Source organism: Clupea harengus, chromosome 3, assembly GCF_900700415.2.
Source record: "Clupea harengus chromosome 3, Ch_v2.0.2, whole genome shotgun sequence".
In the NCBI taxonomy this organism is placed as follows: Eukaryota; Metazoa; Chordata; class Actinopteri; order Clupeiformes; family Clupeidae; genus Clupea; species Clupea harengus.
The window spans coordinates 32,408,387-32,426,491 of NC_045154.1; the positions used below are offsets into that span (position 1 = coordinate 32,408,387).

At 40.0% G+C, this 18,105-nt stretch overlaps 1 protein-coding gene across 1 annotated transcript in view; it reads right to left on the reverse strand.

Moving 5' to 3' along the window:
• LOC105891638 (receptor-type tyrosine-protein phosphatase eta-like) overlaps positions 1-3,502 on the reverse strand; it is a 5,654-nt gene extending 2,152 nt beyond the window's left edge. Inside the window, exon 1 of the mRNA XM_031563667.2 lies at positions 3,499-3,502. Within this exon, the coding sequence (XP_031419527.1) occupies positions 3,499-3,502 (4 nt within the window). The remainder of the gene's footprint in view (positions 1-3,498) is intronic.
• Between the last annotated feature and the right edge of the window lie 14,603 nt (positions 3,503-18,105).

Sequence of the window (18,105 nt, forward strand, 5' to 3'; positions counted from 1 at the left end):
ATGGTCAAGACAGATTCTGTGACCCAGCAGACAAGCTGGGCAGCTCATGAGCTTTGGAATCAGGGATGAGGATGGAATATAAGGAAGTTAGGTGAGTTACAAAAAGGGTGCAATGGCACACAAGGAACATTTCAATGGGGATTTTGAAACAAAACCTATATTAGGGGAAAGTATATAAGTCATTGTTCATGAACACTTGTTGTCAGTGGAGTAAACACACCAAGTCTGTGAAGTAGCCACTATCCATTTTTAGGGATGTGAACAATTGGCCAGGTTGAAAAAGCCAGGTATGTGTTTTGTTCGGTCCGATCTGTCAGATCGGTTGCTGTCTGAGGTGCTGGCATTGGTGGGATTGGGTTGGGAGTGTTGTGGGGTGGGAAAGTAATGCAGCCTAAACTTGTCACAAGGCAGGCAGGACTGTTTTGAATGTCATATGTCATACTTAATATTTAAGTTAATATTTAATTCAATATTTGCCACGGGAATTCTAATGGTCAGATATATCCCTGGACAAGGAAACAGCAGTATTTCCTTTAACATGCTGAATACAGATTAACTTTCCAACACACCTCTTTTTGCAGTTACATTCTAATAGTCAGTGCACAGGGCTCACAGAAGGTGGTTGCTCCTTATACAGTCCATTAGGCAATAATAAGAAGGACTCTGTAAAATAATTCCAATGTACACCTATGTGACGCACACATAGCCAAAAACTACTGTTTGCATAAAGTCAAAATAGTTTGCAGAACGCTTGATTTGAGAGATTATTGGGGGTATAGGCCAGGCAAAGTAACTCATTTTGGAGCCAAAAATAGAATTAATTGTAAAATAAATTTTTTTCAGCATAGATCATTTCTATGAGGTATCCAGAACAACATACTAAAAGTCCTAAGAAATCATAGTTGAGGAAATATGTTTAATTCTCATAAATCTGAGATATGTGCTAATTTTTTCCTTTACTCCTACCACAATAAAACTTTACATAGTAAAAGTATACATGAAAAGTAACTTTTTTTGCATTACAAGTTTCTCTTGAAATTAATTTGAATATGCACATGAGCGTCACACTTATTGAATATGTCCTAATTGCATAGGCAGAAACACCATACCCCTGGCAGGTACTACCAAGCCAGGCAGCTTTCAGGTTAGAGGCCAGTCTAAAAGCAGCATTGCCATCTCCCATTGGCAGTAGGATGATTGGATGAAGATTGGGCCAATGTATTTGTCATACATATGAATGGTGTTTCTGCCTATGGACATATTCAATAAGTGTCACACTCATGTGCATATTCAAATTCATTTCAAGAGAAACTTGTAATACAAAAAAAGTTACTTTACATGTATACTTTTACTATGTAAAGTTGTATTGTGGTAGAAGCAAAGGAAAAAATTAAGCCTATTTGGGTGTATTTTGGGCATATTCGATTAGTGTATAGCTCATTTGCATATTCAAATTCATTTTCAAAAAACTTGTAATACAAAAAAATTTACTTTTCATGGGTACTTTCATTGTGTAAAGTTTTATTTTGATAGGAGTAAAGGAAAAAAATTACATTTTTGAGGTGTATTTTTGCCATGCATTATTAGCACACATCTCAGATTGATGAGAATTAAACATATTTCCTCAACTAGGATTTCTTAGGACTTTTAGTATGTTGTTCTGGACACCTCATAGAAATGATCTATGCTGAAACATTTTTTTTTACAATTAGTCTGTCGTAAAACGCTACTTTCCCTGGACTATAAGTTCACATTAGCTATTAAACCCTTTGGATGTTTAAGAAGAAATTATCATAAACAATTATTGAATGGATAATCTATGAAGGTGAAGTAGAAACACAATCACCAAATAATCAGTTAGAGGGTAAATCTGACTTAAGATCAGCAGTTTATGAGCCACAGGCCTATTTAGTTTATCATGGCTGATCAATTTAGATTTAGCGACCTTGGGAAAACAATGTGTTTCTGCTCTGATGGCAGAAGTATCTGCTTTTCTTAGCAGGAAACAAAACAATGAAAAGAGAGCTACTGTAGGTGGGAAACCTCTCAGGGTGTAGTTAGCAATTCACATACACATTAACAACCACATTAGCAACTCAAACAGGTGGTAAGCCTACTGTATTTATGTGTGTGAGAGATGACCCTGTATTTACATTCACATTCAGCTGATGCTATATTTAGCTGATGCGTTTATCCAAATTGACTTACATTACCGTACAGACATATATTTTCATCAGTATGTGTGCTCCCTGGGTATTGAACCCATGTCTCAGGAAAGGTACAATATAGATACATGATATGCAGTATTCCTTTTACAAACACATACTAATAACTCCATATTCACACACACCAAAAAAGTATTAATCTTTCCCTCTCTCTCTCTCACACACACACACACACACACACACACACACACACACACACACACACACACACACACACAAAAGAAACACTTGTCACTTCATGCACTTTTTTTTTTACCTGTAGGCAAAACTAAATGTATGTTGGTGTGTGTATGTGGATTAATATCATGTCATCCAGGCATCATTTTAGTTTGAGCTTTTCTATACATTAATATTCATTTGGTTCACTTGGACGAATTGTCGCAAAGAATGTCTATAAAGAATGTCCACTTGCAGGAAATTGGAAATATGCAAACCAAAACATGGGAAAACAAATGGGTTACAAAGAAGTAGGTGTGGTGACTAAGCTAATATTGTCCTCTAGCCTGTTCGCGCAGAGGGGTATTTTCTTTTACAATTTCCACCTATTTTTTACTGTTTCATTTAAACCTTGAATATCTGTGGTTCTATACATTGCATAATAACCCTTCATGGCTTAAATTAAAAGCCACTCCACTTGGACCATCAACTACAGTTAGTTAAAGTTTTTTATTATGTCACTTTAGTTTACATATCAGAGCAGCACAAGTAAATGATTTGTCAGAAAAAACATAAAACACCTATTGTTTTTTTTTAAGTTTCAGTGTAGAACTCGGTTTGAATGTCCAAGGAAATTAACATTTTCCTGATGCAACAACATCTTCACAGTGTGTGTAAAAAATTTGAAGCAGATAGACAAAAGTTTACAAGTAACAAGCAAATACCTATCACTGTATATCAAGCATTCAAACTTTTGTCTTGCCTTCTGTACTACAGCAAATCATTCTGAATTCTTTTCAGTGTAATATATTGTATTTTCTTGTGAGAATATATATGATAGCATCTCCAAAATATACCCAAAAACCTATCCAAATCCATATGTTACACAAACAACCCAGCAATCCAGCAAAAATAAAACTATAGATTACTGAGTAAGCATAACTTCGTCTTCTCTGGCAAAGATCATCTCCATCACTTGATCACGCGTATATTCCTTCATTTTTCACAGGTCAGGTTTTCACAAAAATCCCAGAACTGTTCTGTAGTGACCGAGAGCGTTGTCTTTACAGTAAAACCAAGAGTGGTATGATGTGTAACAAAGTATTCACCAGTCTACCCATTTACGCTGTCAGACCATTTAATTCATTCTTCATTTCATTGCTCAAAGTCGGGCAATGCGCATATCATTTTAAACCTGAGAATGAGTATTATCGGATAAAATAGGTGTCAATCACCTATGGCCATGAGGAGTTCAAGAAGATTGAGATTGTATGATATGGGAAATAGAGACGGGTTTTTTGCTGTGATTGTGAGTACATAAATAAACCACTATAATATCCTCAGTTAAACTATCCAGTGTCATTATTTAGTTGTTTGGATAGCGATTTCATTAGAGAAAACAAGACATTTTGCCAAAAATAGCATGGACGAACTGTTGGACACAGGCATTTGATATTATGCGTGATTGTGACAGTATTAGTGCTTATTTACTTTTCGAACTGTTTATGGTTAAATGTTTTTTTATTTGTGTTGCTACAAACCCTTAATTACGATGTTATCAGCTCTAGAATAGTGCTTCTGCATTAACAGGCTAGAGGACTGTAGTAGAACATGATAAAAGGAGAAGGGTCAATGTATTCGGTATGTGCTTTATTCAGATTTGGTGTTTTGTTTTTCTCACAGATCTCAAAGGCCCAGAGTGATGGTAGGTATTTGTCTGACTCAAAGAGACCTCTGATGAAGCAACAACAATGTTCACTATATGTAATGTTCAAATGTTAATCAATGAGAAGAAGACATAATTATTATAAAGTACTGATGTGTAATAAGGATCATTACAGGGGTTTCCTATTTGTTGTAATCATACATTCTTTTTCTTCAGGCAGCACCCCCACATCAGCACCAACCACACTGCACACGTCTGTAACCTTAGATGCCTTAATGCCTTATAGAGCCTTATAGAGGCAAGCTTCATAGAAAGTGTTACCATTAATTCATAATTCATGATATGATGCCTATACAGTGTGACACTCTCTGGTGATTTTGGTCCAGTTACAATCATCTCTGAATTAGTTTGGCAAGACTGTAAAATTGGATTCTAGATCTAGACTTGGTTTTCCTTTTTTCTTAAGAACCTCTACGGCAAACAGTAGTACAGAAAAGAGACACATTGACCCTGACGGGGCTTGACATATTTTTTTTTTTTAAAGATGACAACATGACATGAGAAAAAAATGTTTTTTTGTGTGTGACATAAGTGCCAGATTTAGAAAAGATCATAAAAAAATATAGGATGTTAAAGTGCATAGGAAGTTGTGAAGTAGGGTCAACTGCTCTTTGAAATATAGTAGTAAGGATATACTTCCAAACTTAAGGCCATTAACATGTTTTTATAATTTGTTTATTAAAAACAGTGAATATGTGATAGTTTTAGTCTTTTAGTCACATCTCAGATGTATGTGATGCCTCTTCTGGTTACAGAGCCACTACCCATCAGGAATTTGACTGCTGAGAGTCTAAACGCCACAGCAATAGAGCTTAAGTGGGACCGACCAGAGGACTACCAGAGCACTTACCGTTACCAAGTCCAGATCTCTGGATGCACATCGCCAAACCGTGATGCCTCAACAAGCGAGGAGAAGATCATCATATCCACCCTGCCTCCAGGAACCAACTGCACATTCAGCATCTATGTTGAGGTTATGAATGGCACAAGGGGAGAGGAACGCAAGACCTCCCATTATACCAGTAAGATTTTTCTAACTAAACTTTTACTCTAAACTCTAATATAAATTATGAAAACTTTTGTCAGTCTTAGGACACAACCCATGTAGTGTTGCCAACCCTGCAAACTCAAAATGTCTCACTTTCTGAAGTTTGTGTAACCAAATTCAGTGACTATTCACTTCAAGGATTATAGCTGCTAAAATCATGATGCCGTTGCCATACAGTTATAGGGAGCACATGCACAGACAGACCATAGACCATGATATAAAAATCATTCAGTTTACTCCAACAATCCCTTAACAGCACAGACTTGGTCCAGGCAAAGACTGAACTTAGAAATAGATGCAATGCAGAGGAATGCTCCACTGGCAATCTAAGGAGTCAACAGTCGTCATAATTAAGTCAAAAGGCTAAACACAGATCATGGCTGAGCTCTAGACGTCAGATTTGGTTGCTCTCAACTTGAGCGTAGGGAGGCAGGGGCTCCTTATAGTAGAAACTGCCATACCCACCCTTGACCATGACGCCGGCCTCTGCTGAAATGCATCAGCACGGTTACACCATGTGTTACAGCCTGGATTCATCAGTTTGTCTAGTTAGTTGCCTAAAGCCTTATGTTGCTCCTTCTTCAATGTAATTCTGTCTGGATATTTCTGTCACCAAGGGCCAGAGACTGTGCAGCCAATAATCTCAGACCACACCAACAACTCCATCACAGTGAGCTGGAGTCGTCCTGATGGAAATGTGGAGTCGTTTGAGGTTCTCCTGAACAGCAGCAGTAGCAGCACCTGGTTTACTCCGCTGAATTCAAGTATCAACTCCTATGAGTTTAAAGGCCTGTCAGCTGGGAAGATATACACAGCCACTGTCACAACAAATAGTGGGCCCTTTAGTCAAGAATCTGAAGTCACTACCAATGCAACGTGTGAGTATCAGAAAATATGGCATCTGTCTGATATTAAGAGGATTCAGTAATGAATCAAGTTCTTCCTGTAACACGTATTTTCTTCCATAAACTAAATAAGATTGGAGTTTCACCGTAGTCACCCAGGTTTCAGGGTAACAAGAACGTTAACAATTCCTTTTGTTAGTCATGTAGGACTGAAAAACACATCTGGACGATATAATATGATAGTGTTCTACTCTGGGTTGGAGACCACATGAAAACATACACAAACAGCTTATATGGCTCACTGTCACCAAATATATCAGAGAAATCAATCAGTTATCAGTGTTATGTACTAAACCAGGGGTTTTCAACCAGGGGTCCGTGGCCCCCTGGTGGTCCGCGACGACATTGCAGGGGGTCCGCGACATGAGCCTATGTTGATCAATTCACCATTGACTTTTTTTTTATTATAAATATACCTGGGCCTGTCGACATATTTATGTCTGAATAGCCAAGTCGCATTGCCCAAAATACTGATGTAGACCCATATTCAGTGAAGAAATTACACTGACAAGTATTATATGCAGAATATGTGTGCGGGGGGAGGGGCCATGGCGGCGGCGGCGGTTACAAACATGAAAAAGAAGGGTGCGGGACTGTAAAATGTTTTGGGAATCACTGGCACATCAGTGGGCCGCGGATTACTTTCTGGTCAGAATGGTGGTCCCTGGGAAAAAAACAGTTGAAAACCCCTGTACTAAACAAAGGAAGTGACGGTTGGATTTAAAATCTTCTCTTTTTCCAGATCCTAACCCTCCAAGAGATATTTCTATCAAGAAAAAAACTACAAAATCCATTTTTGTTGAGTGGGCCCCTGCCTTCTTCATGGATGACTCAGATGGTTTTAACTACACCGTGATCATTAGTAGTTCATCAGGGACGACAGACTATAGTACCAAAGCCTTAAACCAGAACCTGACAAACCTTCCATCAGGAACACCACATATCATCTGGGTGAGAACAACTGGACCACTTGGCCTTCAGAGTGAATCTGTTTGCAGTTTACATATCACTACAAGTAAGTCAAGAGAGTCATGATGTTGGTCAGGTCTCAATGACAAATGTTTTTATCGTTCATCGATCATACAATTCCTCTAAAAAGTCTAAAGTATTAGCTGAAGAAATTATAAGTCAGTGTCAAATTCTGGGATCCCATTTTCCCTATTTGTTTACCACTGAGAAGTTTCGACACATGTATGTTGTTTAGATTAATATACACTACATCCAGATTACGTCGTTGATAGAGGCTTTGAAAACATCTCCTTCATTTTAATGTAAATGAAGTATATACTATAACAGATTTCATGATGATATTAGTCTGCTTATACCATCATCACACTTTAAAGTAGAATATGAGATTTTACAGAATGCTTCTTCTATTTGTAGAGCCATACCCCATCAGTAATTTGAGGGCTGAGCCTTTAAACACCACAGCAATGAAGCTAAAGTGGGACCAACCAGATGAATACAAGAAGACTTACAAGTATCGAGTCCAGACCTCAGGATGCGCATCTCAATTCTCCAAAAGAACAACACACAAGAATATCACCTTAACTAATCTCACTCCAGGAACCAACTGTTCATTTAGCATTTACGTCCAAACTGCAGATGCTGTAAAAGGAGAGAAAGTGTCAATCTTCAGTTATACCAGTAAGACTTCTGTCTCTCATCCCTTCTTTTAGAGAGTATGAAACTGTATGTTCCACTTAGGATTTGATCCACATACCTCTGCCTTTCATTTCCCTTTTAGAGCATGTGGTTCATTCAGCTATGTATGGCTAACTGACTTCCAGAGTAATTCTGTTGGATGTTTTGTATTTCCTGTCACCTAGGGCCAGAGACTGTGTGGCCAGGTCATCTCAGAAACCAGTCCAATAGCTCCATCACAGTGAGTTGGAGTCATCCTAATGGAAATGTGGAGTCGTTTGAGGTTCTCCTGAACAGCAGCAGTAGCAGCACCAGGAGCCCTCCGCTGGATTCAAGTATCAACTCCTATGAGTTTAAAAACTTGTCAGCTGGGAAGATATACACAGCCACTGTCACAACAAAGAGTGGGCCCGTTAGTGAAGAATCTGAAGTAAATACAACTGCAACATGTGAGTATAAAAATACTTCAGTTTTATTGGTGAAGAAGTTGTTTTTACATAGTAGAAGGAGATTTGATAATGTGAATGACTTTTTTTCCAGATCCCAATCCTCCAAGGGATATCACCATGAAGAATGCGACACCAAACTCCATTTTTATTGAGTGGACTCCAGCCCTCTTGATGGACAACTCGGATAGTTTTCACTACACCGTGCTCATTCGTAGTTTATCAGGGACTACAGACTATAAAACCAAAGCCTCATACCAGAACCTGACAAGCCTTTCATCAGGATCACCACATATCATCTGTGTGAGAACAACTGGACAACTTGGCCTCCTGAGTGAATCTGTTTGCAGTGAAATTATCACTACAAGTAAGTGCAGAGAGTCATTGTGTTTGTCAGGTCTCAATGACAAATGTTTTTGTAGTTCATCTATCATATCATACCTCTAAAAAGCCTTAAGTATTAGCTGAAGAAATTATGAGTCAGTTTCAAATTCTGGGATCCCATTTTCCCTATTTGTTTACCCCTGAGAAGTTTCGACACATGTATGATGTTGTTAAGATTACTATACACTACATCCAGATTACGTCGTTGATAAAGGCTTTGAAAACATCTCCTTCATTTTAATGTAAATGAATATATTCTAACAGATTTCATGATGATATTAGTCTGCTTATACCATCATCACACTTTAAAGTAGAATATGAGATTTTACAGAATGCTTCTTCTGTTTGTAGAGCCATACCCCATCAGTAATTTGAGGGCTGAGCCTTTAAACATCACAGCAATGAAGCTAAAGTGGGACCAACCAGATGAATACAAGAAGACTTACAAGTATCAAGTCCAGACCTCAGGATGCGCATCTCAATTCTCCAAAACAACAACAGATGAGAATATCACCATAACTAATCTCACTCCAGGAACCAACTGTTCATTTAGCATTTACGTCCAAACTGCAGATGCTGTTGAAGGAGAGAAAGTGTCAATCTTCAATTATACCAGTAAGACTTCTGTCTCTCATCCCTTCTTTTAGAGAGTATGAAACTGTATGTTCCATTTAGGGTTCGATCCACATACCTCTGCCTTTCTTTTCTCTGTTAAAGGATGTGGTTCATTCAGCTATGTATGGCTTACTGACCTCCAGAGTAATTCTGTTTGGATGTTTTGTATTTCCTGTCACCTAGGGCCAGAGACTGTGCAACCGGTCATCTCAGACAACACCAACAACTCCATCACAGTGAGTTGGAGTCGTCCTAATGGAAATGTGGAGTCGTTTGAGGTTCTCCTGAACAGCAGCAGTAACAGCATCAGGAGCCTTCCGCTGGATTCAAGTATCAACTCCTATGAGTTTAAAAACTTGTCAGCTGGGAAGATATACACAGCCACTGTCACAACAAAGAGTGGCCCCTTTAGTGAAGAATCTAAAGTAAATACAACTGCTACCTGTGAGTATAAAAATACTTCAGTTTTATTGGTGAAGAAGTTGTTTTTACATAGTAGAAGGAGATTTGATAATGTGAATGACTTTTTTTTCCAGATCCCAATCCTCCGGGGGATATCACCATGAAGAATGCGACTACAAACTATATTTTTATTAAGTGGACTCCAGCCCTCTTGATGGACAACTCAGATGGTCTTAACTACACAGTGAACATCAGTAGTTCATCAGGGACTACAGACTATAATACCAAAGCCTTAAACCAGACTCTGACAAACCTTACATCAGGAACACCACATATCATCTGTGTGAGAACAACTGGACAACTTGGCCTTCGGAGTGAATCTGTTTGCAGTGCACATATCACTACAAGTAAGTACAGAGAGTCATGGTGTTTGTCAGGTCTCAATGACAAATGTTTTTATCGTTCATCGATCATACAATTCCTCTAAAAAGTCTAAAGTATCAGCTGAAGAAATTATAAGTCAGTGTCAAATTCTGGGATCCCATTTTCCCTATTTGTTTACCACTGAGAAGTTTCGACACATGTATGTTGTTAAGATTAATAAACACTACACCCAGATTACGTCGTTGATAGAGGCTTTGAAAACATCTTCATTTTAATGTAAATGAAGTATATACTATAACAGATTTCATGATGATATTAGTCTGCTTATACCATCATCACACTTTATAGTAGAATGTGAGATTTTACAGAATGCTTCTTCTGTTTGTAGAGCCATACCCCATCAGTAATTTGAGGGCTGAGCCTTTAAACACCACAGCAATGAAGCTAAAGTGGGAACAACCAGATGAATACAAGGACACTTACAAGTATCGAGTCCAGACCTCAGGATGCACATCTCAATTCTCCAAAACAACAACAGATGAGAATATCACCATAACTAATCTCACTCCAGGAACAAACTGTTCATTTAGCATTTACGTCCAAACTGCAGATGCTGTAAAAGGAGAGAAAGTGTCAATCTTCAATTATACCAGTAAGACTTCTGTCTCTCATCCCTTCTTTTAGAGAGTATGAAACTGTATGTTCCACTTAGGATTTGATCCACATACCTCTGCCTTTCTTTTCTCTGTTAGAGGATGTGGTTCATTCAGCTATGTATGGCTAACTGACCTCCAGAGTAATTCTGTTTGGATGTTTTGTATTTCCTGTCACCTAGGGCCAGAGACTGTGCAACCGGTCATCTCAGACAACACCAACAACTCCATCACAGTGAGTTGGAGTCGTCCTAATGGAAGTGTGGAGTCGTTTGAGGTTCTCCTGAACAGCAGCAGTAGCAGCACCAGGAGCCCTCCGCTGGATTCAAGTATCAACTCCTATGAGTTTAAAGACCTGTCAGCTGGAAAGATATACACAGCCACTGTCACAACAAAGAGTGGGCCCTTTAGTGAAGAATCTGAAGTAAATACAACTGCTACCTGTGAGTATAAAAATACTTTAGTTTTATTGGGGAAGAAGTTGTTTTTACATAGTAGAAGGAGATTTGATAATGTGAATGACTTTTTTTCCAGATCCCAATCCTCCGGGGGATATCACCTTGAAGAATGCGACTACAAACTACATTTTTATTAAGTGGTTTCCAGCCCTATTGATGGACAACTCAGATGGTTTTAACTACACAGTGAACATCAGTAGTTCATCAGGGACTACAGACTATAGTACCAAAGCCTTAAACCAGACTCTGACAAACCTTACATCAGGAACACCAAATATCATCTGTGTGAGAACAACTGGACCACTTGGCCTTCAGAGTGAATCTGTTTGCAGTGAAAATATCACTACAAGTAAGTACAGAGAGTCATGGGGTTTGTCAGGTCTCAATGAAAAATGTTTTCATCGTTCATCGATCATACAATTCCTCTATAAAGTCTAAAGTATCAGCTGAAGAAATTATAAGTCAGTGTCAAATTCTGGGATCGCATTTTCCCTATTTGTTTACCACTGAGAAGTTTCGACACATGTACGTTGTTAAGATTAATAAACACTAGACCCAGATTACGTCGTTCATAGAGGCTTTTTGAAAACATCTCCTTCATTTTAATGTAAATGAAGTATATACTCTAACAGATTTCATGATGATATTAGTCTGCCTATACCATCATCCCACTTTATAGTAGAATATGAGATTTTACAGAATGCTTCTTCTGTTTGTAGAGCCACACCCCATCAGTAAATTGAGGGCTGAGCCTTTAAACACCACAGCAATGAAGCTTAAGTGGGACCAACCAGATGAATACAAAAAGACTTACAAGTATCGAGTCCAGACCTCAGGATGCACATCTCAATTCTCCAAAACAACAACAGATGAGAATATCACCATAACTAATCTCACTCCAGGAACCAACTGTTCATTTAGCATTTACGTCCAAACTGCAGATGCTGTTGAAGGAGAGAAAGTGTCAATCTTCAATTATACCAGTAAGTCTTCTGTCTCTCATCCCTTCCTTTAGAAAGTCTGAAACTATATGTTACACCTAGAATTCGATCCACATACCTCTGCCTTTCTTGTCTCTGTTTGAGGACGTGGTTCATTCAGCTATGTATGGCTTACTGACCTCCAGAGTAATTCTGTTTGGATGTTTTGTATTTCCTGTCACCTAGGGCCAGAGACTGTGCAACCGGTCATCTCAGACAACACCAACAACTCCATCACAGTGTGTTGGAGTCGTCCTAATGGAAATGTGGAGTCGTTTGAGGTTCTCCTGAACAGCAGCAGTAGCAGCACCAGGAGCTTTCCGCTGGATTCAAGTATCAACTCCTATGAGTTTAAAAACTTGTCAGCTGGAAAGATATACACAGCCACTGTCACAACAAAGAGTGGGCCCTTTAGTGAAGAATCTGAAGTAAATACAACTGCTACAAGTGAGTATAAAAAGATTATAGTTTTATTGGTGAAGAAGTTGTTTTTACATAGTAGAAGGAGATTTGATAATGTGAATGACTTTTTTTTCCAGATCCCAATCCTCCAGGGGATATCACCATGAAGAATGCAACTACAAACTCCATTTTTATTGAGTGGACTCCAGCCCTCTTGATGGACAACTCAGATGGTTTTAACTACACAGTGAACATCAGTAGTTCATCAGGGACTACAGACTATAGTACCAAAGCCTTAAACCAGACTCTGACAAACCTTACATCAGGAACACCACATATCATCTGCGTGAGAACAACTGGACCACTTGGCCTTCAGAGTGAATCTGTTTGCAGTGCACATATAACTACAAGTAAGTACAGAGAGTCATGGTGTTTGTCAGGTCTCAATGACAAATGTTTTTGTCATTCATCGATCATACAATTCCTCTAAAAAGTCTAAATTATTAGCTGAAGAAATTATAAGTCAGTGTCAAATTCTGGGATCCCATTTTCCCTATTTGTTTACCACTGAGAAGTTTCGACACATGTATGTTGTTAAGAGTAATATACGCTAGACCCAGATCACGTCGTTGATAGAAAGTTTTTGAAAACATCTCCTTCATTTTAATGTAAATGAAGTATATACTATAACCGATTTCATGATGATATTAGTCTGCTTATACCATCATCCCACTTTATAGTAGAATGTGAGATTTTACAGAATGCTTCTTCTGTTTGTAGAGCCATACCCCATCAGTAATTTGAGGGCTGAGCCCCCAGTGGTCATCATCACGGCTGTTGGGGCCACCTTTGGGATCATGACTGTCTGTTTATGCATTGTTATAGCCAGGGATGTGCGCAGGAATTACTAACCTGAAAAAAGGGCAACAAAAAAGGGCTTACCTGTCCTATTTGTCTCCTGGTCCACATTTTCCTGAGGCTTGTGGATGCTCCTCATCTTAAATGTAACATATGTAACTGGTGTAACTTCTGCGTTGTGTAATAAATGTGACCCGTGGACAACTGTTGCTGAGACGTGATATTTATTTCCTGTGTAAGCACACCAACAGAAACACAGTTTGGTGAGTCTCCCGTTTACTAGCTCCACTCTTAATGCTCATTCCCAGCATATATCAAACAGGCAAGGAGAGAGACATGTAACATGTAAGGATCATGTAAAGATGAAAAAGAAACTGAAATACATGTAACAGAATATCTTGTGCAATTATTCAAACTGCTTTTCTAAACTGTTACATATAATTACATTACATGGCCATTAGTAGGCTAACAATATGAGTCTGCGCCAGTCTGCTGGCATGTTATTGTTTATACTGTATTGGCGCATGCGCCGGGTGTCCCTTTTCACTTTATATTGTATCAGTAAATTACCAACTACACACGCACTCTCGGTTGTGAGTCATTCCTAACTACTGGTGCTGAAAATATGAGTTTCACATTCATTAATTAGCCTACACATTGTCATCTTTATCACAATGCAATGTCTCTGTCTCATCTGCTGGTTTGCTTCTTTGTAACCGACTCTACAAAGATGTGCTCCCCTTTGCTGCCTCCTTTAGCTGCTTTTCTCTTTCCTGAATCCTCCTCTTTTTCGTAGGCATTCTAGCTTCTACCGCACTCTACACTTAACAACACCTAAAACAGTGATAGGATTTATGCATTTAACCATTTTGAATAAAATAATTCATGTGATGCATTACTTCATTACATCATTTATTCTTCTTGTTAAAACAAAATGTTAGAATCTAACCATCAGCAGGCATGTAGCTTAGTTTTCCTACCCAAAAAATTGCATGTGATTACGGGCTGGTTGTCTGGCAGGCAAGCTAGCTGCCTGATTCTTTAGGCTAAACGTGGCAAACTGAGCCTGGATTTATGAAGATTTTAATTAATTTCATTTAACTTGATGATGATTGTTCGTTTGTTATTAATTTCTACAACTTAAAACTCACATTTTCTTACTACGTCTAAGCAGTTCCGCATCGATTAAGTCACACAAGACAACCGTGCAGGCTCTCAGGTGCCGGTCGTGTGCAGCACTGCAACTACAGTAAACAGGGCCGGCTCTAGCCCTTTGGTTGCCCTAGGCGAGATTGAGTTTTGCGACCTCTTGGTTGATGCTCATCAGCGCAAGCCCATTGAGGCGTTCTTGACTCATCGTTGACCTCAGGTAGGTCTTAAGTAATTTTAATTTAGAGAAGCTACTGTCATCTGGCCAATAACATTTTTTTTTTTAAATAATAATAATTAAAACAAAACAAAAAACACATAGGCTATACATTTTAGTATATTCCTGGGGAGAAACTGTACAGAAGGGTGAATGTCGGCAGAGATAACGTGTTGACCAGAGAATCCGTATTGAAACCGGAAGTGGGTGCTTTACTCCGTTTGATTGGCTAATAACAGGACCTTTACTTTTTCGTTGAGAAATTATGTTGATCGCCTGACATTCAAACGATCGGTTTTCTTTAAATTATTATTATTTTTGTGAAGTTATACGGCTTATGTGAATAAAGCTATCTACACGACTTTTCATATGTCTACATTGACTCTAGTTAGTTGTTCATGTGGTACACGAATGTTGCAGAGTATTGTAGGTCTTAACTGAAGCTCTCGGCCATTATTGTTAGGTTGCTGCTAACGCTTAGACCAACAATCCATTGGAAGACATAGTAGCTAGCTAGCCTCGCTGCTAATAAGTATAACGTTAGCATGCTGATATGAATTGACCCATTATAGTCAGGTGGCTTAATGCTCAATTGACTTGTTAACCGAACTTTTACAAAGTCATACAACTAAACACACAAGTGACTTGTTAACCGAACTTTTACGAAGCTATATGACCAAACACAAAGCTAGCACTTTTAATTCCGTTATAGCTAGCTAGGTCAATTAGCTCGCCTAAGATACTGTGATTTAAGCTAACCAATTACCTAATTTCCCCCAAAACCCATCGATTGTGTGTGTTTGTGATGTGTAACATATATCCTTTATCAGTCATTCAAGTTATTTACGTGTACATGAAAAAGAGGGCATTCAAAGAGGGGGACCAGACAGATCGGAAGCGCGTACAGGGGGAGCTGAAGACCATGCTGAGAGAGGCAAAGGACTCATACAGAAGGAAGGTGGAGCAGAAGCTGCAGGAAAACAACATGAGAGAGGTGTGGGATGGCATGAAAACCATCACAGGCTGCAAGAAGAGCAGCAGCACTGTTGAGGGGGATGTGGTGAGGGCAAACCAGTTTAACCACTTCTACAACAGGTTTGACAACACAGCTCCAGGTGTTAATGACTGTCTAACACCTATTCCTGCATCCCCCCCATCAGCTGCTAACTGCTCTCTGCATGCCACAACCACCCCACCCCTCCCCCTGCTCTGACCACAGCCAGTGTGGCCCCACTCCCTCCAGCTTCCAGCCCTCTGCCACTCTACATAGCTGCACCCCTCCCCCAGGCGACCACACAGAGCGCCCCCCTCCCCCCACCATCACGGCGGATCAGGTCACAGGAGAGCTGAGGAGACTGCGCCCCAGGAAAGCAGCCGGCCCCGATGGAGTCTGTCCAAGACTCCTCAAGGCATGCACGGTGGAACTGGGTGAGCCTCTGCAGCATCTCTTCAACCTAGGGAAGGTGCCTGCTCTGTGGAAAACGTCCTGCCTCATCCCCATCCCGAAGAAGCCGCACCCCAGTGAGCTGAATGACTTCAGGCCAGTCGCTCTTACATCACACATATCTAAGACCATGGAACGACTGCTGCTTCACAACCTCAGACCTCAGGTACGCCATGCACTTGACCCACTGCAGTTTGCCTACCAGGAAAGGTGGGCGTGGAAGATGCCATCGTCTACCTAATGCACAGGGCTCACTCTTATCTGGACAAGGGGAAAGGTCAGGGGCGGCGCCAGGGGGGGGGCTAGGGGGTGCTCTAGCTCCCCCTGGATTAGCCATAGCACCCCCATAGCACCCCCAAGAAAATAATGGTTTATTTATTATTGTTATTTAATTTAATTCTGCGTTATTTATTGTGTGATAATAATATTTAACTCACAAAAGAAAATAATAACAGATTTAAATTGTTTAGACACAGAGCAATCATTCTGTCATAGCCTATGACCCAACTTTCACGTCGCACGCTTGAATGTTGACGTTACTGGACGGTTGAAGGAGAAAGCGAACTAGTGCGTGGTAGTTTCAAGTGAATATCAACAATGCATCGGTTTTTGCTACCTAAATGGCCATGTTTGGAAGAACGATTAAGAAACAAGAGTGACGTAGAAGAAGAAGAAATGCCAGGGGTATCTGGTGTGGATTTTTAAGGAGAGGAACGTTGTGGTCAAGGAGGTCAACCCTCCACCACTACTGAGGGTGCTAACCATGGTGCTAACAGCATCAGTGACATTAGCATGAACGCTCAGGATGGTCCGAGAAGACCAAAACTCCAGAAATATCCACCTTGCATGTTTGGAGTCCAACAAAGGAGTTTTTGTAAAAGCTGGTTGGGACAGTTTGCGTTGTTGGAGTACAATGCAACTAAGGTATTGTTAGCTGTGTAACATTAATGAAAGCTGTCTGATCATGCATTGATTGCCCTGTGTCGCTGAAGACTCGTTTCGGTTGATTAGCAACGAAGATGCCCTTTTTTGCCGAAGATTTTAACTTTTTGCCTTTTTCCTCTTTTTTGGATTCTTTTGGAGACGCCTTTAAAAAAATCAGAGACTCTTTAGCCTAAGACAAGCAGCCTGTCTGTGTGCTAGGTATGCTATACATAAGGTTCTATGTGATTACTGTTGATTGTAAACTGAAATAATATATACCTTTTTAACGCATTTCTGACTCTTTGACTGTTTTAGTTAATTCTATCTGCTATTCCAAGATTAATTTCACTCTATCTGACATGGTAGTGGTCACCTGTCGCCCAACTTTAATCCTCACAACCACAAGTGTTTTAAAGTAAATTAGGTATTTGGGATTGCGGACTCTATAACATGCTGTATGCCTTTTGTCAGTGACCGTCGCAGATGTGCGCGTCTGTCGGAAGAAGCCTAGATAATAATAATACAATCGGTTTGATAGGCGCTTTTCAAGGACCCCAAAGACGCTTCAGAGAGCAAACATGTAAGGTTGTTGTAGTAGAGAACCATGTAACACATAGGCTATCATCCTAATTTCATAGCACCCTCACTAAAATGCCGAGCTCCCCCATAGCACCTGCAGAAAAAAATGTCTGGCGCCGTCACTGGGAAAGGTGCTGTGAAAATCATGTTCTTTGATTTCTCCAGTGCCTTCAACACCATCCAGCCCCTCCGACTGAGTGACAAGCTCGTGCAGATGGGTGTGAACGCCGACCTGGTATCCTGGATCCTGACTACCTGATGGAGAGACCACAGTTTGTCAGGCTGAAAGACTGCATATCTGAGACTGTGTTGTGCAGCACCGGCGCTCCACAGGGGACTGGGCTCTCACCTGTCCTGTTTACCCTGTACACATCAGACTTCACCTACAACACGGAGTCGTGCCACATCCAGAAGTTTTTTGATGACTCTGCTGTTGTGGGATGTATCAGGGATGGACAGGAGGGTGAGTACAGGAGCCTGGTGGACAACTTTGTGCAGTGGTGTAG